At 48.5% G+C, this 16,614-nt stretch overlaps 1 protein-coding gene across 3 annotated transcripts in view; it reads right to left on the bottom strand.

The window, feature by feature from the left end:
- Positions 1 to 1,804: 1,804 nt before the first annotated feature.
- Positions 1,805 to 16,614, bottom strand: part of CSGALNACT1 (chondroitin sulfate N-acetylgalactosaminyltransferase 1) — a 344,475-nt gene continuing 329,665 nt past the window's right edge. For all 3 annotated transcript variants that reach the window (XM_044912838.1, XM_021681599.1, XM_021681600.1), the window contains 4 exons: positions 15,565 to 15,743; positions 14,613 to 14,707; positions 5,931 to 6,012; positions 1,805 to 3,718 (listed from right to left, as the gene is read on the bottom strand). In XM_044912838.1, the coding sequence (XP_044768773.1) occupies positions 3,429 to 3,718; positions 5,931 to 6,012; positions 14,613 to 14,707; positions 15,565 to 15,743 (646 nt within the window). In that variant the 3' untranslated portion in view covers positions 1,805 to 3,428. The remainder of the gene's footprint in view (positions 3,719 to 5,930; positions 6,013 to 14,612; positions 14,708 to 15,564; positions 15,744 to 16,614) is intronic.

Below are 16,614 nucleotides of genomic sequence, written 5' to 3'. Positions count from 1 at the left end.
AGTTCCGTTTACCTGTTGCAAAGTCCTAGGCCTGATTCTCTCATCATTGATGTGTGGAGAGAAGCCAGCTGGCCACACCGATAACTACAAAAGAGGTGCTATAAAGTAGATGACAGGGAGAACAGGTGTGTCACTTGGAGGCACTGGTGTGCTGGTGAACAGTTAACCACCAGCTGGGATGGGGCGTGGTGGTGGAGCAGGCGGGCAGGGGGAGTCCTGGTAGGTAGCTTCTGCCAAAGGCCCATTCCCACAGTGTAAATACTCCTATCTTGGTCAGCTTCAAGCTACTATCCTGCCAGTACTGAGTGAGGAGGGGGAAGAGGTGCAAACAAGCAGCTCTCCCAGCCTGCGTCAGCTCACCACGACTCAGAGAAGACCCAGGTCTGTATCAGAAACCACAGCTCCAGGGGGATGGCTGGGCTAGTTACCAGGTTACTTACATGCCGTAAGAACAGAGGGGGGATGCAGAGAGCCAGAAGGGACCTCAGACAAGCCCAGGACTCAGTGCTTCCTTGGCAGTATCCTTCCTTTAGAAGACGTCATGTGCCTGGGTCCTTCAAGCCAGAGTTCATTGCTGCTTTCCTTTGCTGAGGTTAAATTCCAAGCCCCTCATTGTCATGTTTCAGTGGGGTCTTCACCAACCCTTCGTCTGTATATAGGATAGGACAGGTCCTAATAAGGACTGAATGTTTGTGCCCCCACAGAATTCAGATGTTGAAGCCCTCATGTGATGGTATTTGGAAGTGAGGTCTTTGGGAGTGTCACGAGGTGGGGAGCCTCCATGACGGGATTAGTGTCCTCTTGAGACAGGAAGAGAGCTAGCCCTCTGCCTGGTCTCCACCCTGTGAGGATATGGTGAGATGGGTCCTCACCAGACATTGGATTGATCCTGGAATCCTCAGCCTTCCCGACCTGAATCATCCCCTTGCTGTTGAAGCCACCCAGCCTAGGGGTTTTGGGTCCAGCAGCCCAAGCGAAGACAAATCCCCTCTTATGTGTGCTTGAAGAGGGCTCCTCCTTCTTGATAAAACTGCTTTACTTAAACTCTAAAAAGAGAGGAATAGTTTAATCTTAACGCTGTTTCCTTTCCTCTTCAGCTACTCTCAGCAATTCTTCACCAACTGCTGAAGCTCAAGTCTTCGTCACTGCCTCAGGCACCTGGGATATGCTGGTTGGCCCACAGAGTGTAAAGCCGGGACCCCACGGTCTGCAGGACGCCTAGACCTGCCGAACTGAATGATCACAGCACCTGCCCCCTGCTGCCGGCCTCGTTGGGAGTGCGTCCTCCGACCCGGAGTATGTGGCCAGTCCCACAAGCCGTCAGAACTGCTGCAGGGAAGGCCACGCGTGCTCCGAGTCTCTAGTATCACCACTGCACGTGGAAATACAAAACCCAGTTAGAAACGGACCTTAGAAATCATTTCCCAATTTCTTCTAACTGAAAAGGGTAAGTGAAATGTATTAACAGCCAGGTTTTCCCTCGTGGTTCTCTCCGTCTAGATCAATGGTCCTCAACAGGACGGTGCTTTCGTGCCCTCCCTCCAGGGGACATTTGGCAATGACTGGAGACATTTTGGTTGTCAATCCAGGTGAGAGATGCTCCTGGGATCCAGTGGGTGAAGGCCAGAGGTGCTGCTAAATATCCTACAATGCACAGGACAGCCCCCCGCCCCCCCACCACACACAACAAAGACCGATCTAGCCCAAAATGTCTGTAGCAGAAACCCCGGTCTCTACACATAAAAAATGTTTTCCTAAAACTAAAGACATGGCATTCTTGCTCCAAGAAGAAATCATATCCACAAATCATATTTTATTAGCTGTCCAATGCCACCTTCCATTCATGTCCTGTGTTTTAATTAAATTTTATGAACTACCAGTACAAATCAATACAATGCATTTTTTTTTTTTTTTTTTTTACACACCAACAGCTTAAATGTTCTTGAGGCTTTTAAACAATGAGTCGACTGTGGGCAAACAGAAGGCAAGGAATCACAGATAATTAGCTCATGCATCTGGTGCTGGCTAATAAATAAATAATTTTCACATGAATGTAGAAACCACTCAATGTTAACTATTTTTTTTTAAATAGTTGGAAACTGTAATAAAATGCGATTTTCAGAAGCATTTTGGCGACTAGGTAGAACTGTTTCATTTAAAAAATAGTTAAAGTTACTTTCCCCTAGATTGGGGTGGGTGAACGTGTAGCAAAATCTTCCATCCCACTTGACTTTGGCAGATGGAGTGATCGTTCACAAAATACATTTTTCTGCATTTCTTTTCATAAAAGCCAGCAGCCAGGAAGAGCACCCTGCTTTGAAAAAAAGATAGTTTGGTTCACACAGTATACTTTGGTTTATTTGAACAGGTAAGAAAGTGGTCCCCAGTTCTCCTGAGGAGAAAATGTGTTTTCTGACTTTTGAATAAATCAAGATATTACCAGTCTGAATGAGTTTCCTTTTCTGTTAAGGTAAAAAGTATATCTTTCTTTCCCTCCAGTGTTCAGTTGCTCCTCTTGGGAAATACTCTTCCAATAAAGTATCTCTATGTCTCGATGTATCAGTAGCCCCACACCATGCCTTCCACATGACCAAAGGTCTGACATTCAGTGTCTGACGGGATCAGCATTTGGCGTGTCCTTGGATATGGGGCTCGATCTGAACAAAAAGTTCTCATAATACACCTACAAGTATCTTCTTAAAAGATATAAAAAACGTATGCTAACTTGTGCTCTCTTAGTAAGGCTTGCAAATTGGTAATTAAATAAGCAGAATATAACTCATAAGCAAAAAAAAGTGCATTTTTAAATAAAATTAAGAAATGGGGATGGTTAAAACTATAATAAAAAAGATGAGCAGATTATTTTGGTTAATCTTGGATGGAAATGACACAATAGTTCTTTTTTTTTCTTTTTGAGTCCATTTGGTTTTGCTTAAATATACTCACAAGGATCGCCGTGAGTGTATCTCTGAATCTCACGAGCACTTCCAGGCTCTAGAGCCCTACCATGTAATCATTCCTATGGGGAGACATGGGCTTGCCTCTCATCCCAAAGAACTTTTTATAAAACTGGTCTTATTTCGTGACTATTTCAATAAGCACAAAAGATAACAGCTCTCACTTTGCTGTAAACACAATGAAAACCTCCACGCCATCAGGCTTATAACCTCACAATCATTCTGCCTTTGTCAGACACCGCTCGGGATGCATTTGGGCTACTTTTGCAGGCAAAGTGGGAGATTTTAATTCCTGTTGTGTCCAGCCAAATAGGTAGAGAGAAATCAGAGGCTCTCCCCGCTCCTCTCTTTTACTAATCAGTTGAATTCTTTTTTTGCCCTTTAGGGAAATCTTTTCCTCGTCACAGCCACGTGTTCGGTAATCACAAAAGGGAAAAAATAAAAGGTCTCCCCAGATCTAGCCCCGGGAGTTCATGTTTTTTTGCTGCTTGTCTTCTGTTTCTGTTTGCGAAGGTGAGCCTCTATCTCGTGCCTGAAGACCAGCATCCCCAGCTGCCCGTGGGACGCCTCATTCATGGCCTTCGACTGCATGCACATCTTGTACTGCTCAGGGGTCAGCTCGTCCACGCAGTGCTTCTCGTGCCAGAGGTGGAAGAGCCCCCGCACAGGCGTCCGCACCACGATGAGGTTGCTGTGCAGATACTTGCGATAGAGGTGCACGTCCTCTCCGCCCCAGCCTCTGATGTCCAAATCGAAGCCACCTGTCGGGAGAGAACACAGCGCTGAACCAAGCCGCGCAGCCCCCTCCCAGTCTAGACTGGCTTTCTGCACCTGCACCAGCACAGCGCTTCGCACGCAGAGAAGCAGCATCCAGGGGAGACACTTCACTGCCCCTCCAAACGAGGAGCGTGTCCATCCGGGAAAGAGAAGTCAGGAATCCTGAACAGAGGACGCCGCGGCAGGGGCAGCCGGCACCAACTCCTGGAGATCCCAAGACCGCAAGGAGCATTCCTTCCCAGCACCCGCCTGCCTTCAAGAGCTAGCGGCAAGGCGAACGAGCAGCCTGAGCCCCCAGGATGAAAACTCTTGAATCTGTTTGAACGTGGCCTCCTGTCATTCAAGCCGAGGGAAGCAGGGGCTTGCTGCCTGACAGAGCAACAGGATCCCAGTGTGAACAAAATTATGTCCCACAAAACACTCTGCCTTTCATGGACTGAAATGGTCCCGAAGGTTGTGTGGCCGCCCCAGGCCAGTGACGTGAGTCATGTTTAAGGGACTGGTCTCACCATGCTCCACGGTGGACTCCTTCAAAGTGAGTAATGGGCCCCTCAAGGCTCACCTTTGTAAACTGAGATGCCCCACGTCTTTTCTTGACCTAAAGCCCACCGTGAGCTGAACAGAACCAGAGAAGACTTGCCCCTTTTTGTCATTGTTCCTTTCTCACCTAGGAGCTTTATTTAACTCCTACAAGAAGTCATCCTCAACACCTTCCACCAGAGCCCCCACGGAGCCCCCACACTGCACTGCTCTGATCAAGGCCATCACTGGGCCGGGAAGGGGGGGCTCACGCACAGGGAAAATGGCAGCCTGGCCACGGCTGGGCTCTGTATGCAAGTGATCTGTGCCTCCCACCCCCACCCCATGGTGGGCAGGTATACGATATCGAGTCGGGGGTCTGGAATTTGAGTCTTGGTTCGGCCACGTCACCTCTTGAGTTGTGGTTCCTTTATCCTGAAGTGAACTAGATGTCATAACCAAATGAGATAGTCATGTAAGGGGCAGCACTTGCTTAGCTGTAACTGATTTATTATCATTGGTATCATTACAACTTAGTAAATAGATGGAGCAAAAGTAAGATGCCTACAAATTAATACAAGATGGCAAAGAATGACCAGGGTCCAGATGTGACCCAGAGATTCTGAGGTCACATCAATGGCTCACGGAGGAAGAGCACCCTCGCCAGCCTACCATCCCCCCATGTTTCAACTACAGCCCTGCCCCATCCTTAGGAAAATCCAATTTATTATAAATTCAAATTTGATAAACATACACCATCACAAAATAATCTTTCCCTGTACATAGAGCAAGGAAAGACAGTTTCTCGAAATGGAAACCTGCTTTAGAAAGAAAGATTGGGGGGGGGATGCAAGTCTTCATGCTCTGTGAGGGCAGGGCTTCCCTTGACCCCAAGCCAGGGTCCACTCTGAGCCCCTGAACCCAAGATCAAAGTTTCTGGCTTGTTCATTCAGATCCTAGTCAAGTATAATCCATAATTTTGTTCTGTTTCAAGGCACATGAGTAGGTACTACTATGGGAAGAGGGGTGGTATTTCCAAGGGGGACAGGAAATGCTCTGTTCTCCTCCTACATCCCTCACTTGCTGTGTGGTCCCTTTGCCCTTGGTCTCTTCAACAGCAACCTAAGGGCCTTTCCTCTCAGTGCTCTGGGAACGTGTGTGTGTGTGTTGACAGTGAACTATACACTCAGTCGGAGCTTGAAGTAGTATCTGGAATTTTCAAAGGTTCAGCAGAGAGAAATCTGAATCTTTTCCAGTATTTGATTTTCCAAAATTCCCCATGTTGTCCTTATTTTTCTTCAGTGGATCCCGCTACTGTGGAGGCCCAGAATGTTCTGCAGGAGAGGGACCAGAGCCAGAACTAGGTCAGGAGGAGACACGGGGTGGGGGGGTGGGGGGGTGGAGACTTGCTTCGAAGCTGCCTTTCTGCAACAACTGCCTTTTCCCTCAGACTGTGTGCCGCAACTGGAGTGACCCAGAGGGTCTGGTGGGGATTAGAAGGGCTTGTGTGTTGCGCACCCCCAAGCCTTGTCCTGGTCCAGCCCCCAAGTCCCTGACAAGAGGAATGGCCTCTTCTTAGGAAACGGCACCACCTTTGCTGACTCCTGGGGCCCTGGGCTGCTCAGGGCCTCCGGGCGGCAGGAGAGGTGCAGGCTGGCAGCCAGTCCCTCCACTTACCTATATTGATGAAGTCCGACCGGTACTGACAGGTCATCCCAAATCCAAAGTCTCTCCAAAATCCAGTCTCCTTCTTTACAACCTGCAGGGAAAGCACTGTCGTTTGAGTGGATAGAAGTAGAGCATATTCCCACACGCGTGTAAGCACTGCTACATGGGGGGCCCGGCCCCCCACTGATAAGGAGCCAGCACGACCGTGTGGGAAACGCAGCTGGATTTGAGTCCTCTCCGCTGGGTAGGAATACACTGAACGCACCAGTTCCAAAATGGGCCTTGTGAGTTTTGGCACATCTGGTTGGAATGTTTCTAGGGTGTAGGCATGAAAACACACACACACACATACACACACACACACTCAAAAACAAACCAGGAGAGCAAGTTTTTGAGCAGCACCATGGAAAAGCCACCTACGTGTCTGGCCCGACACCAGCGCCAGAGAGAATCCGAGGCCTCGGCCCCTCACACAGGGCCAGGCGGGGAGCCAGCAAAGGGCTCAGGAAGTGGAGAAAAGGGAGAGAGAACAACTCGGAATTCAGCTGCTCTGGCACAGGGCACACACAGGACTCCCTCGGGGAATAAAAAGAAAACCCGAGAAGGCAGTGTGTTACTTCAGCTCTGCTAACTCTCACTGGCCGAGGTAAAGGGCACCAAGAGTCCAGGTTCTGAAGAAAGACTCTGTCCATTCACCTTCAAGCTATTTTAAAACCGAACTGTGCCCAAAAGCATCTGCGGTGGTGCCAGGCTGCAGGGATGCCAAGAGGCCGTCTAAGCAGCGACTGTCCTCCAAGAGTGAGACCTGGTCCTGCTCAGTCTCTCACTCTGCAAGTAAATTTCCAATGCATTTGCTAAAGCAGCAAGACTTTCTAAAACATTTGTTTAATTTTTTGGCTGAGGTAATTTTGGGGATTGTTTTGAGACCTTAATAGTTCTTCCTCATTCTTGAGGTTAACAGAGGTGTTTAGTGGAGAAAGTCACCTCCCAGGGAAGGGAAAGGGAGGCCGAAGCAGGTCCCCCTCCACTGGGATTTCTGCATTTTCCGCCTGCGAAGTCTGGCTCCCTTTGCTGCTCATCAGAGACCGTGTGCAGCAGGGGGGATTGCACCAGGGTCTCCTCCCAACTTGACCACTCGTTGGCTTTTCTGCCTCAGGCAGGTCCTTCACTCTTCTTTGAGCCTCTACTTCCTTTCCTATAAGTGAGGAGGTTGAGGGGCGCCTGGGTGGCTCAGTTGGTTAAGCATCCGACTCCTGATTTCACCTCAGGTCATGCATGATCTCAGGGTCCTGGGATTAAGTCCCACATGGGGCTTCATGCCGGGCATGGAGTCTGCTTAAGATTCTCTCTCTCCTTCTGCCCTTCCCCCCCAAATAAAAAAAAATAAGGGGCACCTGGGTGGCTCTGTTGGTTAAGCATCTGCCTTTGGCTCGGGTCATGATCCCGGGGTCCTGGGATCGAGTCCCACATCAGGCTCCCTGCTCAGCGGGGAGCCTGCTTCTCCCTCTGCCCTTCCCCCTGCTCCTGCTCTCTCTCGTTATTTCTCTCTCTCTCAAATAAATAAAATCTTTTAAAAAGAAATAAATAAAATAAAATAAAGTAAGAGGAGGTTGAGCTAAATCTCCGCTAAGGTCTCTTCCAGCTCTACCATCCAAACATCTAACCTTACTGCTCTCCCACCTCCCCGAAGTTCCAAGTTATCTCCATCACAGCCTCGGTTATATTCCATATATGGCTCATGGAAGGACTGTGAACTTAAAAATTCTTTTGCTCTGTAATCCATGAAACCATCTTATCTTCACTACAACCTCTGCATAGACATGGCCTGCACCGAGTGAACACGCGCGCGTCAGGGCTGCTGAGGGAGAATAAGGACCTAGAGAGGTTTTGTCAGTTAGTGTGGTCCCAGCAGATGTGCTCCAATTCTTCTTCGGAACAAAAGCCTGTTATACAATATTTCCCAAGTGACAAGGCAATTTCATTAGTATCAACTGGAAAGATTTTGCAGGAAAGGAAAGTTTGGGAAAATCTCTGAGTCATTTTTTAAAAAGAACAGTTTGTTTCATACCAGGTACACGGTTTCTGTTGCAGCTCCTGGCTTAGTATCTTTCTGCTGGCCAGGACACAAACAGACAAGTCCTCTAAGCTTCTGGATAAAAATGCAGTCAAAGAGAAGGGCCAGTAACCAAATGTCAAGCATTTGGCTGAGGTCTATATGGAATCTAAACAAAAATGCTCCAAACAGGAAGCACAATGGGCCAGCACTGGGGAGGAAAGACAAGAAGGATTGCAAGAGGTGGTCACCCCAGACCTGGGCTGTGGATGCAGTGCCTGGCACGGCTGAACAAGGTAGAGTGACCCTCACCTGGGGACAGTGGGGCAGACACAAACTGATTTATGAGCTGGGGAACGCATTCTTTTTTTTTTTTTTTTTTTAAAGATTTTATTTATTTATTTGACAGAGATAGAGAGCACAAGTAGGCAGAGAGGCAGGCAGAGGCAGAGGGAGAAGCAGGCTCTCTGCTGAGCAGGGAGCCCGATGTGGGACTGGATCCCAGGACCCTGGGATCATGACCTGAGCTGAAGGCAACCGCTTAACCACTGAGCCACCCAGGTGCCCTGGGGAATGCATGCTATAAACACTTATTAATGTCGGCTTTCAAGTTGGCAAGCCAGAAAAAGCCACTATCTGAAATGCTCCTTGAGATTGAGCCCTTGGTGGAAATGGGTTTGATCATACCCTACGCATGGCATAGAACATCAGGGTGAGAGGGGGTTCATTTCTGACGGGCTCTACCACCCTCAGCTGGGCCGAGTCACTGGCACCGTGCCCTCAACCGGCAGCCTCGCTGGAAGTGAGCGCTCTCGAGCGCACATCAGATCACAGCACGTTCCAATTTAAAACCCTGCAGGGGCTTTAATTGCAATTCTCGCTAATGCAATTAGAATAAAACCCAGAGAAAACTTCTAGCCTGCAAAGGTTCTATGTGACCCGACCCCTGCCTGCCTCATCCATCTCATCCCCCCATGCAGAATCTCCTTCTATTCTGCCCCTCAAACACACCAGGCTCACAGGTCTCTCAGGCTGGACACTTGCATATCCCTGATCTGGGTCACCTTTTCCCTGCTCACCACTGGGCTCTGCTCCAATGCCACTTGCCTAAAGCAGCCATACTGACCCTCCCAGCCAGTGTCAGCACACACCTCCACCCCCGTCACCACGTCACTCTCTAACCTGTCACCTGGTTTATTTTCTCTGTAACACTGAATAGCTCTCTGAAATTATCCTGTTGATGCATTTGTTCCTCTCTTTTCTGTCTTTACCTACCACCACTGGTGAACGTAAGCGCAGGGCCTTGGGCTCGTTCACAGCCCCCAGATCACTGTCCAGCACACAGCAGGTACTCAATAAATGCTTCTCCAATGAGGGAATGAGGAGCACTCCTAGGGCAGAGAGGACTCCATGCCAGTGGAAACAGACATGGTTCAAGCAGGGAATTCTTGAGCGGCTCAGCGAAGGCCTAGGAATTCCAGTGGGAAAACTCAGCATCGTGTGGCTTTGGACGCACAGACAAAAACGTTTTCACCTTCCTGGGCTCTGAGCAGAGGGCTCTCCTGCTTAGAGCCTCCGCTCCAGGCATGAGAAGCTCCACTGCTCTGTTCAAGCTTTGAAAAGATATACACCAATGATGTTTACTACAACAGAGGAGGAAGAAACCTTCAGATAAAGATTGTATGTTAAAAGAAAAACATCTTCTGTCCTGAATTTCTCCGATCTGTTTTCAAGTGCTATCCTCACTTAAAAAAATGTCTCTCGAGGGCTGGCCTCCTCTCAACTCTCTGCAGCCCCCTCTCTCTCCCCACCTTAGATCTCAGCAAAGCACTGCAGGGCATGAACACACCACAAAGGAGAGTTGTCAAGCCCGCTCTCCCACAGGAAGTTTCCAGACCCGCAGCTCTAGGGGCGATTCATGTGACAGGGTGATTCTTTTCTATCGGGACCAGAGCACAAAGCACAAATCAGCGTCTCTCCCCAGAGATGTGGGAAGGCAGCGCCCTGCAGCTGCACGGGGAGCTGGGAGGCAGTCAGCGCCTGTTGGTTTAATGGTGCGGACTTGGACAAGTGCCCGCGAAGCAATCTGGACCCTGAAATAAAATAAATAACAAATACTCAGGGAGAGTATTTCCTCTAATTCAAAGAGAGCCTCCCAAGCACCGAGGTTGTGTTTGTCCAGGCTCACATTCATGAGAAATGCCAGTGCAGCCCACAGGCCCCACACTCAGAGGGAGTCCTGCCTGCTTTAATGCTCTTGAAATTCTTAAAAATTCCTGAGCCAGCGCCCTGCACTTTCATCGTGCACTGGGCCGCACCAATTACGGAGCCAGTCCTGCCTGGGAGCGGCAGACACCCTGAGCTTCAAGGGCTTTGGTGGCTGGGTTGGGTGCCCCCTGCCCCTGCACGGTATATCCCTTATTATCGGGGCCCAGAGGGAGGCTGTGTGGGGCATGCACGTGCCTTAGAGTGTGGAGGCAGAAGGACTTGGCCAAGCTAACTCAGCCACTTGTGGCTGAGCCCAGGCCAACACCAGGATTGCTGGGACCATTTCCATTTCTTGAGAAATACAAGCTTTCACAGAATTGGTCTAAGAATGGACTCAAAGGCCACCTCCTGCAAGCTTTGTACTAACCCACATTTTCCCACAAGTCTTCTTTTATTGGTATCTGCTTAAAAAGAATAAAGTGTCTTTTGAAGCACTCTGAGGCCAAAGAACCTGTCGTTGCCACTCAGCATCCTCAGCCCCGACCCCATCACACAGGGCAGGCCTCGAGTTCCCAACCCTCTCACTCACTCAGCAATCTGAGCAGTGACTTATGCCTCTGAGCTTCAAGTTTTCATCTGTGAAACGAGCATAATAATGCCTCTTCACCTTCCTGGCTATTCCACGAAATAAAGAGGGCACCATGCTGGCTTCCGATAAGCTGCGGATGGCATCTGTTAATACTACTCTTGGTACTCAGTGAGTGCCTGCTTCCCGAATATATAGAAGCAGACTAAAAGGATGGACTGTGCCCAGTCAGCAAGCTTTAGACATTGAAACTGAAATGCAGATTAGTCATAAAATACTTCTTGGAAGGGGGGAGACAGGCAGGGTATAGAATCAGAGAGGGTGAGGACGGGAGTCAGTACACCATTTACACACTGGACAGAGTGGCACAGAGTCACTGGATTTAAATGATGGGTGGGATGCAGGGCGGACTGAGGTGTCAGGGAGCAAGGGCATCTCCCGGTGAGGAGAGGGCCCCGAGGGGGAAGGTCAGCACACGGAGAAGCGGGGCAGGTATGCTCGCCTGGCAGAGCGGCAGAGTGGGGTGTCTGTCGAGCGGGGACCACGCGCCAGGTGCTGGTGTTTGCAACCATTTCCTCGGTCACCAGTGTCAGAGTCAGCGTGGGGAGCAGATAAACCCCAACAAGGCATCAAGGCTGCGGTGCTGTGCTGGAGCCTGTCCCACCCAGCTCACCAGGATTGTGCATCCAGTGATGTCACTCTGGGGCCTCCCCAGGCCACGGTGGGGGTACTGACGGCATGGAAAATGGCAAACATGATGAATCAGGGCTTTTTCTACCCCTCCTTCCTCAGAGAGTGGGTTGTTACACATTTACTAGCACACCACTGGCTTTAGGCCAGAAAGATGATTTAAAATGGGATTAATCTGTGTTTTGGAAATGTATCTCTGGCAGAGGGTGAAGGAAAGGCCGGATGATAGGGGAGGGAAAGGGTCTATAGACGGAGGAGGCAGGAGTGGCCCCAGCATGAACAAGGCTTGAACTAGGAAAGTGGAATATCTAAAGTTAATAATTATTTAAATCAGAGTCATTCCTTTCTCTCTGAGCTGTTTCTACATTAAAGCATCAGCAAGGTTTATCTCCGGTTTACAAGTCAAGAAACTGAATGTTAGCATAAAATCCCATGATTTCACATACTTCCAATTATTAATGGACTGTACTCAAAAGTAAAGAAACGAGTAGTCTGAAGGCGCGCGTGCACACACACACACACACACATCAGGAATGTGGCTTCCGGCTTTAGTCTGAAGACAAAGTGTTATCAAACAGCAGTGGCCACAGCCTGACAAGCAATGACCCGCATGGGACTAATGAGGTCACATTCGCAGGGCTGCTGGAACACTTGTCTTGTGTTTGCATCTGTGAGTACTTTTTGTCATAGCTCCCTTCTGGACATGTGTTCTCCCTCCACCTTGAGCCAGGGGTGGCTCTCAAGAATATCTACAGATCTCAGATCTTTCAGGACAGAGCCAAAATGAACCCTTGCTAGGAAGTTTCTCCTAACTTACCATCCCTAACCATCTCTTTTTATTTTATACTTTCTCAGCACCTACACATTCTGTCTCCATTAAATTAATTTCTGTAGCTTGATGTTCTCCTTTGGAATTTTTGTCAGATCATTTCCTTTATATTTCAGCCCTCATCTAGATCCTAAGCCAATCTGCTTCCACTGCACTAGGGTAAGGAAATCCTGCTTTGGGCCTGAGTTCTCCTACTAGCTGGTTGTGTGATCCTGGGCAAGTCTACAAAAACAAGAGAGTAAAGTGACCTCCTCCCCAATCACTCCCAAGCATATGAAACTCTTTCAGTTCCTCTGACTCCTCTAGAATGTCCAGTCGAGTTCTCTGCAGGCAGCAAGGGCTCCAGAAATGGCTCATCCAATAACAAACATAATCAACACTTTCCTTTTGTGGATGGAGAACCTCCTGTGTCTCAGAGACAACTGCTGTCTTTCTCTGGACTGAATCATCACGAATACTGAACCCTAACATAGCAGACTGACATGCTCTAGAAAAGCTCTAAGGTATATTTAGAAGTAAATGTCCCCAGTTGCAGGAGAATTCTGAGGCTCTAGCTATGGACACAGCGATCTAAGTTCTGCTTCTGCTTGACCATTAATTCTGGGGATCTGAGAAACTGGCTTAGGGAAACTTCTAGTTTCCCTTTGCACCTGCTTCTCTGCAGGAATGGTAATAAAAGGATAAAACTTTTAAAGTGTGGAATAAAAAGAATTCCTTGCAAGCAAATAAGATCTTTATGAGTTTGTAGTTGAAACATTAATCACATTTGATGTCAAATGTGAAGAAGTACTTTATTTAAAACCAAAGGAATTTATATTCTGATTGGTTGAAAGAAAATAAATCCTGTATCCCATTTCCCCCTCAAACCCTGGTGGAAGCTTAGAACTCATGGAAAGGAAACAAGAAGGTTTGTGTCTCAACAGAAGCGGTATCACCCTAAAGTAGGTAAAAACTGATTCTTGGGGAATGAAAAACTCTTACCGTGTTGACACATAGAGCACACAGAAACATAGTTACATAAACAGATATTCAGTGTATCTGTGGTGTTGGGATTTCACTGGGGGAAGACAGAACTCTATTATTACCATATCGTGTGGCGTGGGCCCCAAGGGAAACCGTGCTGGGATGGGGGAGGAGTAAATCTCATCCAACCTCACGGAACCCAAGCTGAAACCTTCTGGAAAAGATCACTGTATCAGCTGCCAGAGGTTTACTGGAGGATGGGGCCAGAGAGAACAGGTTTTGCTACTTCTGGAAGCTTAAAGACAGAATCAGTCCTCCAAACAAATTTCAAAGAACACACGTTTTCAGTGAAAATCAATTTACTCTCCCATTGTACAGAAGCAAGAGAGAGAGAGTTGGTTCCTTCCCATCTTCATGTTCACACAGCAGCTTTCCCTTCTCCACCCTAAGACGTACTCAGTGGGAAGAGACACAGCGTTGCCTCAAGACAGAGACCCTCAAGGCAATGAAGCACAGACAGCCCCAGGTCAGCTGTCTCCTGATATTCAGCCTGAGCTAGAACGCAGCTTTAGACACACCCAGCTGATCTCTTTGCAGGAAAAGGTCAGAGTCCAAGTTGGGGGTCAGAGTCCAACAATAATGGGGAATTTCATCTCCGAAGGGCAAGCCTACACGCGTTACAGAGACCCTCTCCTGGCTCTACCTCATCCTCCTGTTGCCCGCACTGCTTCTCTGTTAAATGGGCTCATTGCCGCCGCCGCCGCCACCACCAAAACCACTCAGCGTACGGAGATCTTTGGTGGCTGTGTGGTCCCACTCTCCATGACCTGTGAACCCACGATCTTAGCAGAGGAGCCCCTCCAACGTTCCTTTAAGAGCCACCTTGCCGGTGACCATGTCCCAGAGGGATTGTGATATGAGGGAATGGCGGCGTGATGGGACGGGCACTGGATCTGGTCCCCCACTGACTCACTCACCGTGTGACCTGGGGTGTGCCACCCCTTTCTGGCTTCTGTTTGCCATCTGTCACCTTACCTGGGAGCCTTTGTAATAACAAAGAGAAAATGTGCTGCATTCACAATGCAATAATCCTCGTTTCCAAAAACCATATAAGAAAACTATGAAGGTGTGAAATTACCTTTCTGTAAGGTACTGTTCTATTTATTTTCCACTTTTAAATATTGCAAGCACTTTTAATGGACAAGGCGCTGGAAGCAAGGGCCAGAACGTCTGCCAAACTTAAAAATTACTATGGGAATCAATCCAGAGATTTCCACTCACCTTTACTCATGGTCAGGTGCCCCTGGTAATGAAAGAAATGAAACAGAGCCGCGCAAAGGCACCTGCGGCGTGATTACTCACCAGCTGCTGTTCTAAGGGAGGCACTGCCTCGTGATGGCCGTATATTATGCCAGGATTGTACTGACTGAAAAGGACCGGATAAAATACCTTCTTCCCTGTAAACCAGGAAACAAACATTCACTTAAAGCAACAAGACAAAACTATTAGGCTGGTTCACTTATATTCAGCCCTCGGAAATAGCCCAGGTATTTGCATCCAGTTCTCCTTATCACTCAGCCCTAAAACAGATCTTAGAAGTTCTGTGCACCCAGACCACATGGACAGACTCTTTAATATCTCTGACCTCCTAGCACAGAAGTGGTATTCAAAATACTGACAGTCGGTGGGTCGCTCTGGCGGGCGTGAGAGTTCTGATGCCCACCCCCCGCCTTGTGGGAGTCCAAAGGATGGCTAGAGGGGCCAGGGTGACTTCAGGCAGCAGGAGTGGATTTAGGGACCCCAGGGTACTTGCTCTTTACCAGCTTACATGGAAGAGCTTCTGTATTTTAACAGTAGTTATCAGCTGAATATCAGCCTTGGTTCGAGTCAAACTCTATGAAAATCACTTTCCTGTTGTGGGTTCTTTCTGCTCCGAGCCCTTCCTCCCTTAGTACATGCCCACAGCCACTCCTTTCCCTTTAGTTTCAGACAGCTTTCCAGCCCCTGTCCTCCCACACTTTCTCCCATGGATGTTCACTAGGGTTGACGTCCCAGCTGAAAATGGGAAAGGGGTTACAGACTGGAACGTAGGACGAAGAGCCCCAGATTTATGGTGGCTGACAGGCCCACACTGACATCAAAGGAGAAATCAAACCAGATGATTTTCCTTTTTTTTTTTGTCATGGGAGTAAAATCGGGCCAGCGCAGAAGCAGGACATCAGAGGGAAACTGTGAAGGAATGAGTGTGACTGTGACAGAGCTGACCACCACCGTGGGGGAGAGAAAGGGAAGAGCCGACTCCAGAGACCCTTACCTGGCTGTGTGTTCAGCCTGCATGTATTGAGGAATTCGGAGGTGAAGTAGATATCGACATCACAGAAAAAGAGAAGGACGTTGCTTCCTTTCCAGAAGCGGGCTCCAACATCAAGTCCTTTTCCCCGAGAAAACTCTCCATTCAGCTGGATGAAGGTAAAGTTCCTGAAGTTGGCAGCTCTAAAAGGGAAGACTGGATACAGTCACTCATGTGCTCATGCACCCAGGCAGACAGAATCCCTTGGAAAACACAAGACCAGGGCCCATAGTTTTTGTAATCATGAGGGCACTGAAACTACCAAGAAGATACGGAATGACCCAGACTCACTGGAAACTCACTGATATTAAAGGTACCAAGAACACTCAGTGAAGTTTTAACACCAACTTATTTCTTCTTTCTCTAGCAATTTCCCCACAGTGAAAACTGTACTGTTATAGCTAATGGATATTCTCTGTGATAGAGAAACTTGAACCAGTGGAGACTAGGTGAACAGAACCCAGGACAAGCTCCGTGCCTTCCAAGCCACCTGAATGAAACCACTGGGCCAAAGAAATAAAATCACACTGGAATGGCCCCGCCTAGTGTCTTCTCATCTGTATGCGACTGGAGACCAGGCACGATGGTCTTGATGTATGTCTATCCCAAAACAGATTGAAACCTGGACTCCTTCCCCACCTTCAGGTAAAACAAGAGAGCACGGTAGGAAAATGACAGACTTGGACTCAGATCACGAAGGCTATGCCAGACCTGGCTCTCCTATAGATGAACTCTGTGATCTAGGCCAGCCCATTACTCTCCCGGAAGCTCAGCTGCCTCATCTGCAAAATGGGAATAAAAACACCTTCCTTAACTACCTGACAGAGTTAGTAGTTAGATCAACGCTGCCAAGAGCATAAAGCGGTCTGTAAGCATCAGCTCTCGCTGTCCTCAGCCCAGGCAAGGATGCCCAGGCCTGTGGTGGTAAAGCCAAGCAACACGTTTCTTCATTTGGCTCTTCTTTCCCAGGGACAGCAGAAACTTCTGAAATGGGGCATGTCTTGAGCAGAAGTT

The sequence above is a fragment of the Neomonachus schauinslandi genome, chromosome 2, assembly GCF_002201575.2.
Source record: "Neomonachus schauinslandi chromosome 2, ASM220157v2, whole genome shotgun sequence".
NCBI lineage: Eukaryota > Metazoa > Chordata > Mammalia > Carnivora > Phocidae > Neomonachus > Neomonachus schauinslandi.
Note: the sequence above shows the minus strand (reverse complement) of the source record. Positions and strands in the feature narration are given on the sequence as shown.